We start from the raw sequence: 10,291 nt of genomic DNA on the forward strand, positions 1-10,291 counted from the left end.
TCCCCAACACCTACATGAAGCTGGGCGACCCCTTCCCCTCTGCCAGAGAGTTCAAAACACTGCTGTGTAGCGTCAGCAACAAGGAGCGGCTACAAAAAGTAATATGCAGCTATCTGACTGACCTTGTTGCACAGGGTGTAGATACAGAGATCGTCTACTCTGTTGGCTCCCACTGCACCAACTTGTCAACCCAGCAACCAATGCAGAACTACAGCTTTGACCAGTCTGAGGCTCACACCATCCTTTTCTCTGCTTACACAGTTCTACGTGAGTCAGGCTACAGTGGCCCTGTGGTCATTGATGCAGCCGACACCGATGCCTATGTCACGGCAGCGGTCATCTCTCAACAGCTGCCCGGTATGCTCTGTATCAAGAGAAAGCAGGACACAGTCTTCTGCCGTGGCCTGGTTACTGAGGAGATGGCAGATTGTATTGTGCACAGGGGAGGAAATTAGGCCACTTTACTCGCCAATTGCGAGTATTTTTTACGTTTGGCGAGTAATTCATGAAGAGCACTCGCCAGTCTGGCGAGTACTAGTAATTACAAAACAAAACAAAAAAATCATTCTGCAATCTGCTGATTCGCTCACTGACACAAACCGAACTCTGACTCCCCCCTTGATTCCTCCCATTTGCGCCACATAATAATCAGACCATAACCAATGAACATCATCGTTGTACAGATGCGCTCTAAGCTCCTCCAATGAACACTCGTTTTCTAGAAGATGCCGCCCATCTAGGGGAAGTGGACAGACCACTGCGCGCAGACCTACAAACTCGGAGGTTCCGACGAGTTAGGAGGGGCGCGAACGCGGCGATGGGGAAGAAGGGAAGGAGGAGGTTGGGAATGCCGAAATATCGGATGTGTTGTGGTGGTAGTGTTGACGATTGGAGTTTGGGCGACGATGGTTGTAAGATTTGCGACTTGTGTTCACATGTTGACGAGTTGATGGTATGGGATTTGCCGTATCCGAGCCCTGTTTCCCCCAAGGGTTTGAGGTCGGGAGCTAGAAGTAGGAGTAGGAGTAGGAGTAGGAGTGAACGAAGCATGTCGCCGTTTTCGGGCCCTAGTTCCCCCCAGGGTTCGACGTCGGGAGCCAGGGGCGGTGGAGCAAGTGGTGGCCGTGATGAAGGAGAGGGTGTGGATAGGGATATGGAGTGTAGAGTAGGTGAGGAAAACGGGGGAGAGGGGTGGGAAAAGGTGGGGAAAAAGAGCAGGGAAAGTGGGGGGAAGGGGAGTAAGAGGAAGAAAGAGGGGGGAGATAGCTTGAGTGGGTCAGAGGATGAGGGTAGAGAGAAAGAGTTTGTAGGTTTGAATGTAGTGGTGCGATTCGAGGGAGTAGACGGAGTTAGGAACATAGAGCCGAGTCAGCTGTCAAACCTCATTAGAGCACAGTTAGGAGAGGTAAGGTACGGAAAGGTGTTAGATGATGGGAACTTATTTATAGGGTGTGTAAGTGTAGTGCAGGTAGAGAAGGCTAGGGAAATGAAGAGCATTGGCAAAGTGAAGGTCTGTGGAGTAGGGATAGTAGGGGAGAAAAGGGATGGTGGGTGCAAGGGGGTGATTAGTGGAATTCCAATTAAGGTTAGTATGGAGCAGCTGTTAGAAGAGTTGAGGAGTGACAAACGTAATGGGAAAGTTAAGAGTGTAGTTAGGATGAAGAGAGGTGTAGAGAAGGAGGAGACAGGGACGATAGTTATTCAGTTTGAGGGTGAGGTTAGTCAGAGAGTATTTTTAGGGTTTTTGGCATATAGGGTTAGGGAGTTTGTGCCAAAACCGTTGAGATGTTACAGGTGCCAGGAGTTTGGTCATATAGCTAGGTCATGTAGGAAGGGACAGAGATGTGGTAGATGTAGTGGGGAGCATGAGTATGGGAAGTGTGACATGGGAGTGGAGCCAAGGTGTTGTAGTTGTGGTGGGAAGCATAGTGTAGCGTATTGGGGTTGTGAGGCGATGAAGCGAGAGGTAGTGGTCCAGCAGATGAGAAGGGATGATAGGATTTCGTATGCAGAGGCAGTTAGGAAGGTAGGACAGGGAAAGCAAGGTAAGGAAGGAGAAGGGCATTTGGCAGTAAGGGTAGTGCAGGAGGATCAGGGGAAGCAAGGTGAGGATCAGGGGTTTAGAAAAGGGCATTTGTCAGTAGAGGAAGTACAGGAGGAGAAAGAGAGGGTGTGGGGGGAGAAGTTGGAGATAGTGGCATTTGTGACAAGAGTAGTGAATACAATAGTGATGGTTAGCAGTAGGACAGAGAGGTTAAAGTTAGTAGTTGAAGCAGCAGTACTAGACATGGGTATGAAGGGGTTGACAATGGGGCAAGTAACAAAGGAGTTAGGGAAGTTAGGGAAGAAGGTGGTTGTGAGTGATCAAGTAAGAGAGTTAGGGAAGGTGGTGGTGAGTGTAGAAAAAGCCAGAGTCAGCCCACAGGAGGCAATGAATGACTCATAGATTAGGATTGGATAGGGTGGTGATGTTAGGGAAGGGGTTTTGTTTTGGGTATTATGGGGTTTAAAGGATTGTACAGTATGTGGCGGTATGCGCCTTCAGTGGTCGCGATCTGCCATTAACTCATGGAAGAAGAAGAAGAAGAAGAAGACCTACAAACTCCTGCCACCGGCAGCCGGCTTGACAACGTAGACAAACTTACAAAAACACATGAGTGGATGAAAATAATTGCATGTAGAGTCGTCGCTTTCGGATATCGGTGCGGTCTGACATGGGGGCGAACAACAGCACGCGACGCGTCTCCTTCGAGTCGGATGAGAATGACAAGTCAACCGGCATTAGCCGGCTAGCTACCTAGCATGTAACAAGCTACCATAACGCGCGTTCAACATAGTGGACGACTATACTGAGCGGCTTTGCTTAAATGCAGCCGAGTGACATTTTATTATTACCGGGTTTCCCAGCATATCACCACTCGCCCATATGCCCTTCACAACGGTGATGTTGTCATATTTGGCATTCAGAACACACCTGCTGAACCCCTAGCGTTGTCGATTCGGTTCCAATGTATTGTCATCTTACAGCACAAGTACAGTACAACCAGAATACATTTGGCATACAACCAGAGTGCAAATGTAACAAGTCAAGTTCAAGTTGTTTTATTTAGCTATTACATTACAGTGAAATGCTTGGTTCTTTCACTGCCCAACCCAGTATTGATTGATTGATTGAAAACTTTATTAACAGATTGCAGAATGGGTACAATACAGTACAGCTCAATACACACAATTGTTAAGGGGATGCAGACCAGAGAAGGACTTTAGTCTTGTTTACATCAGGGTCCCCCATTTCAGTCCTGTTTGCTTAATGCCTTGTCCACTTCCTCCACACTCCAATATGTTATGATGAATTGAAAATGGGGGACCCTGATGTAAACAAGACGAAAGTCTTTCTCTGGTCTGCATCCCCTTAACAATTGTATGTATTGAACTGTACTGTACCCATTCTGCAATCTGTTAATAAACTTTTCAATCAATCCCTTCAACCCTGCTCCTGTCAAACCTGCTCTTTCCATTCCCTCCATCATGTCCCCCCTTTCTGATGAATATTTCCTGCACTTAAGAGTCAGACACACATTCCTAGTAGTTGAGCTGTGATGAATGAAAACTTTATTTAACAGATTGCAGAATGGGTACAGTACAGTACGGCTCAATACATGCAATTGTTAAGGGGATGCAGACCAGAGAAAGACTTTCGTCTTGTTTACATCAGGGTCCCCCATTTTCAATTCATCATTCAGTATAACCTAGACCAGCCCAACCCAGCATCTTTCACTGCCCAGTTCAGCCCAACCCAGTCCAGAATAGTTCCCTCTTTCATGTTAATATGTGATTTAATGATGTAATATTTTGAAGAGTAGAGACAGTGTGATTAATTTACTATGATTGAAAATCAATTTAGACGAAGACGTACAAAGAAGTAATTATCACAATTAGCGATTTTTTTTGTCTGGTAAAAAATCTATTTGGCTGGTAAAAAAAATCAGATACCCGCCAGTTGGCTGGTAAGCCAAAAAGTTAGTTTCCTCCCCTGATTGTGCAGCTACACTGTATTACAGGCTGTGATGCCAATTCAGGCTTCTATGGCAAGGGTAAGTCGTCGGTGTATGACAAGGTGGCAAAGAGCCCTATGGCACGACGGCTGCTCTCGCGGTGTGGAGATAGCCTTGACCTTGAGGAGGAGGTGCTAGAGGAGCTGTTCGAGTTCACACGACATGTTATTTATGGCGACAAGAAGAGTAGCACCATGGCTGAGACCCCCGTGCCACAAAGTGGAAGAGAATGAAGAACAAATCATTCATCCATCTCCCTCCATATGCAGATAGCCTATGCCAACACTGCCTCCGTGCCAACTAATTGGCATATCTAGTGTGCCACCCCTCCCTGAAGCGACACCCTTTGCCACTCGGACATGGCTGGGAGCTGGTGGGTGGTCGCTGTCGCCCTGTCCGCCACACACAACCTGCTCTCCCAACACATCTACCTGCACCAGGGCCAGCTGAATAAAGTGAGGAAGAGGAGAGTGAGGAGGATGATGATGAGAAGGGAGATGATGATGTATGGAGGAGGAGGGGTGATTCATTGGAATCTGATGATTCAGAATCTAGTGAGGCAGAATGCTGTGATTCGGACTGATCATGACATGACAAAGTGGTTTCATTGTTGGGGCGCTCCAGTAGCACACCACATAGCGTGCTGAGTCGCGAAGTGGTCGTCCCGGGTTCGTTTCCCAGTCCCGGCGACAATTTGCTGCATGTCTTCCCTACCTCTCCTCCCGTTCTTCCTCTCTCCCTCTATCGGTCTGCGTGGCCAGAAAAAGTTGAAAATGCTATAAAGTACAAAAAAAATTAAGTAAAAAAAAATGGAAAAAAAGTGGTTTCATTGTTAATCTGTTCAAGTTACAGCTATTTAAGAGAGCGTATTTTGAAGTATAATTAGTTATCTTATCATACTGTACATTCATCAATTATTTTGCTGAGATCCTTATGAAGGTAGTTTGTTTAAAGTACAGCAGTACCATGGTAAAATTGGTTTTGACATTAAAAGTTACATTTTCGCTCTACTATATGGTGGCCATCTTGGATTTCTGGGTCAAATTGATGTCATAGAGTCAAACTGATGTCAGAATTGGAATCGTCATGGTTGACTTAGACAAAAAAGTGTATTCATACATGATTCTAGGTGCTCTGGATCAAAAGTACATTTTTCAAGATGGCGTCAGCAGGTATTTTGGATTTGGCCATCTGACAAAAAATTCCGGGATTTTTCGGAGGGACACGGGGGCTAAATATTTTATAAAAGGTCCATAGAAGTCAAATCAATCATCAAAACATCTTAGCCAGAGAATGGTCACAGAATGTTGGTTCTTGACCCAACTAATATAACTTTTTTTTAATATAGTTTACATTCTTTTTCATCTGTGCATCTGTGTTATAATTATTATTATAATTTTTTTTTAAATGTCTCCCTCTTCTCCTTCTCACTCTCTCTAACACACTGTCAGACTCACTATGCTCACTGCAGCTAGAGGAGAGGCAGGGGGTAGGTGTCTTTCTCCAGCCTCAACCATGTGATTCATGTATGTAGAGTCCAAAACCCATACTAGCCAATCAGATTCGACTGCCACACCTTAAAAGTTTAAAACGGGGCTGTGAGCAGAATAATTAGTCTGGCATCCCCTCTGCACACCTCCCCTCTGCACTCTGAAAATTGTATTAACCCGTGACTGCTCCCACGGGCCGAATATTGCCCCGATCCTCGCGAGATTAAATCCACGGGTACCTCTCGGCGTGCCGAAGCTTTTCCTAAATCACTTCCATCATCGAAAACGAGGGGAAAAGGTCGGCTCGCGACCCTGAAAATGTCGCGTGATTTTAAAAAAAAAGCTGTATTAAGTGAGCCTATTATGGGATCCACGCGAGCTTTCTATCGTGGAAACATCTGGGCGTCCCGCAACGTTTACTCATTCACATGTAGCCCCGAAAATGCTTAGAAAAGGAACGCCGAAAGCGTGGAATAAACTCGCCAAAACGGAAAAGTGTCCCACGGGCGCGCCGTGATTCCGATCCGCGTGAAAATATTCACGGCCATAGAGGAGACCGTGGGACACCTTTTTGCAACCGAATATATTGCTCCCACGCGGCGCGCAAAATCGTGCAAGGATAAATCTGACCAAAAATGAACCAATGCTCCAGCAGTATTAATGACCCTAACAAGACAAACGTCTTTCTCTGGTCTGCAACCCCTTATATAATTGTGTGTATTGAGCCGTACTGTATTGTACCCATTCTGCAATCTGTTAAATAAATAAAAAGAAAGTTTGACTGGCCGCCGAGCCATACTGTAGTGTACATGGTGACTGCTTGACTTAAAAAAAAAATATATTAATACAAATATTTTTATAATTTTATTTTTAATAAAAAAAATTTGGCTTCCCCTGTTATTTTACCCACGCGACGCCACTGAGTTGGTATGCTAGCTAATGTCCTCTGGAACTAATAAACTACAGGTCAAATACTTACTTGGAAAATTGTTGAAATTGCTCCAAAAGAGAGAGCTAGGGGCTCAGCGGGAGACTTGGCATGTGGTCTGTCTTACCTTGTTACTATATATTTTGTATCTTTTTTTAGTCTGAGGTATGTAGTTATTTGTCTAAATTCAGTCAGGAATAGGTACTACTACAGTTTCAAATAGATGTTGCAATTATTGCAACAGTGGGCCAGTTATTCATAAATGGAAAAATATAGATGTGATCAAAACCATTTCTGCTTGTTTTCTTCCTGAAATAGAGTCAGGATATGTTTGAATCTTACAAATACCCATTTTAATGAGTTGTTTGGGTCAGAATTGTATGGGGTATAATTTGTCTCTGAATGTTGTTTACTTCTAAAGTTACGCTATTTTATATTTTTCCTTCAGTTTTGGGTTATATGTACTTTTCATCTGACCCGTTCCTGGCGGGAATTAGTGGCATTTTCTCCATGGCTGTGCTAGTGTTAAAAACAACAATTGTACTGAATTTCTTGGGTCAAATTTGTTTGGGAAAATGTTTTAATTTGTTATTAACTTCAAAAGTTATGCTGTTTTCTTTTTCTTCTTTTTCCGGTTTTGGTTCAGGATAAGTGTAATAAAGGGTTAAAAATGAACCCCATGGGACATTATTTCAACCTGTTACCTGGCAGAATCTTAAAATAGACACTTCAAGGATTAAGAAAAAACAGGTGGTGAAAGAAAATCCACCCTATGCAGGTGGACCTATGTTTCCATCTATCAATAGACATCTTGAACCTTTCCTGTGAGAGAAGATGGGACCTTTGTGTGTCTGAAACTAAGTGTCTGTCTCTCTGTTCCCTACAGCTGGTGAGCAATCTGCTGGACTTCTGCTTCTACACCTTCCGGGAGTCCCAGGCCCTGAAGGTGGAGTTCCCTGACATGCTGGTGGAGATCATCAGTGACCAGATACCAAAGGTGGAGTCAGGCCTCACCCACACACTCTACTTCCACAAGAAGTGACTCGACACCCAGCGAGGAGTGAAGGGACGTTGACACTGGAAGAGGAGGAGATCACCGGAGGAAGACGTACGGGGAAAGGAGGGCCATACCAGTGGCCTGCACCTGGTTGGCCGACATGCCCACCATCCTTCTCTCGAGTGGGAGAGGAGGTGGCGCGGTGCGGTCCGGGGACGATGAATAGAGGGAAGTTGACCCCCTGGCTTGTAGTCACCACGGGCTGGTCGGAGCCACCAAGAGCCCACGTTGGAGCGGAAGTACGACGCACTGAGGAGAACTTGTGACAAAATGTGACAAAGTATCCCTACACCCCCCCCCCCCCCCCCCCCCCCCCCCCCAAAGACGATAACAGTGTTTTTCTATGGAGACAAAGCCATAAATGTCCAAGGATGCGCTTGACACATTTACTACGCACACACAAACATGTAGAGAGGGGGGGGGGGGGTCCCCATGGATACATACGCTGTCCGCACGCATTCACACAAAACGCACAAATGCACTCCACATGCACTAAAAACGCAAATCCCCCCCCCCCACCACCACAAAAAAATTCAAATAAAAACACTTTTAATTTTAACTGTGGCTTTAGCAGACTTTCACAAATAATATTATGCTTCTTGACAATATCTACAAAAAAAAATACAATAGCCGACTTAGATTTAGCTTTGCAGTGTATTGACACCACCAGGAAGACCACAGAGCAAGATAATTCATTAAGAGGGATGCTATTTTCTAGACAGAAATGCTAGTCTCTAACTGTAATGAGAAAGGTCTATTCGAATATATTCCAAGGGCTATAAAAGCTTCATCATAAGCTGAATAGTGGCATAAAACGTTAACAAATCCAACTTTTGATCATTAATCAGTGTGCACCACACAACACCCATCAATAACATTCACATATTACATTTTTTATTAAAAAAGAAAAGTTGTAAAACAATCAAAACTAATATGCAAAGCGTCAGAGTTGAAGCTGTTTTGAAATAGTGTTTTTATTGTGTGAAGGAAGCTTGAGAACAGTGCAGCGCGTGAAGCTCCCGTCATTAATAGCAACTACTTCAGGCTTCGCCCTGTAGGAATTCAGCGCAACGTTGTCAAAATGATGATCTCTGTCCCGATGTCGAAAGAGTTTTGGAGAGAAAACAGAAAACGCAGTGCATTCACCATCTAGGACTTTCGGCGATTCCGGTGGTAATGGATTTGACTGATCTCCATCCATAGTAATTGCTGTTATTTGTGTAATATATAGAGCGCCCATGCAATTGTCCCATTTTTACTCACGATGAAGCAAAACCAGCCCTTTGTGAACCAACACTTATCTACTGTTCCCAGAAATAATAAAATCTTTTTTCTCTTTTTTCTTTTATTTAAGTGTGTTGCAAAGGTTTAGTTTTTGACAAGCCAGACATTTTACATCAAGGTGCTTCTTTTATACAGAGCAAAGCAAATGACAACATAACATGTACAGATACAAGCATAGTCTATATACAGTTCACTATGGACACAATAACACATACTGTCTATATAATCAGAAACATTACTCTACAGTGCTTACAGCCAATGGCTAATGTATCAAAAACAAGGCAAACGTGTACAGGTATTAACTTGCTTACAGTCACATTCTACTCAACTATTGTATAGAAAATGTTTTGAGGTACATGTTGATGAATGCTTGATATAAAAAAAAAAGAAGAAGAAAAAGGACTGAATATTTGCATTGGCTTGGTCGTCCGCCCGTCTTGCTTTTTTGTGTTTCTTCATTTCTCTTTGGGCCATCTACAGTACTATACTCTAGGTATGGCAGGCCTAGTCATCTGGACCATTAACTTGTCTAACTGTCCACCCCGCTGGCTGCCGGGTGCTTGTGGAACACTACTGTGACGCTACTGAAAGCAGATAAGAGCCGTTGGAGAAGAAAACCAGTGGGGTCGGTTGTTTGTGTGTTTGTGTGTGTGTGTGTGTGTGTGTGTGTGTGTGTGTGTGTGTGTGTGTGTGTGTGTGTGTGTGTGTGTGTGTGTGTGTGTGTGTGTGTGTGTGTGTGTGTGTGTGTGTGTGTGTGTGTGTGTGTGTGTGTGTGTGTGTGTGTGTGTGTGTGTGTGTGTGTGTGTGTGTGTGTGTGTGTGTGTGTGTGTGTGTACATGTGCATGCATGCGTATGTAATGAAGTTGGTGTGTGAGTGTTTTTCTTTCCTGGCAAGCATGTGCATAGTTGATGTGCTTTTATTTCAGCGTGGGTAATATTTTGCATTTATGTCATAGGATTAGCCATATCCTATTGCCGCATTTTCAATTTTGCACAGAGGAGACACAATGTGAAATGAGGCATTAGAGCGGCTAGCAAGAATTGTCTGGTTTGATATGTGGGGTGGGGGGTGGGGGACTTCTACATGATCACCCCGGCTAAGACCTAGTCAACGTGATGTCATGAGCAGGCGTGAGGGCTGGTGTACTACTGTATTAGGGTTTTACTGCCTCTGCATTCATGGTGACGGTATTGTTGTGCTACATTATGACATCTCGTCCGTCTCCGGTTTCATTCCAAACTGAGGTATTTGAAAGAGAGTGACAGTCTACCACTCTTTCACGTGAAAGGAAAGACAAGTCCTCTATGGAATGTTATTGGAGCTAGCCGGCTATCTTGCCGGCTTCTGCTTTTTGAAATAATTAATACTGTAGAAGAAGTTTTCATCTGTATTTTGGAAGTATAAAAAACTTTGTTTTGTTTGTTTTTCTTATCAAAATGTATTGATAGTGTAGCTGTTTTGGAAGTGGGTTGAGAA

At 44.2% G+C, this 10,291-nt stretch overlaps 1 protein-coding gene across 1 annotated transcript in view; it reads left to right on the plus strand.

Moving 5' to 3' along the window:
- The window catches only part of nr3c2 (nuclear receptor subfamily 3, group C, member 2), a 383,204-nt gene extending 375,383 nt beyond the window's left edge, over positions 1-7,821 (plus strand). The window contains exon 9 of the mRNA XM_084318531.1: positions 7,360-7,821. Within this exon, the coding sequence (XP_084174657.1) occupies positions 7,360-7,515 (156 nt within the window). The 3' untranslated portion in view covers positions 7,516-7,821. The remainder of the gene's footprint in view (positions 1-7,359) is intronic.
- The last annotated feature ends 2,470 nt before the right edge of the window (positions 7,822-10,291 follow it).

The sequence above is a fragment of the Notolepis coatsorum genome (genome assembly GCF_963971535.1).
Source record: "Notolepis coatsorum genome assembly, chromosome: 7".
Taxonomy (NCBI): domain Eukaryota; kingdom Metazoa; phylum Chordata; class Actinopteri; order Aulopiformes; family Paralepididae; genus Notolepis; species Notolepis coatsorum.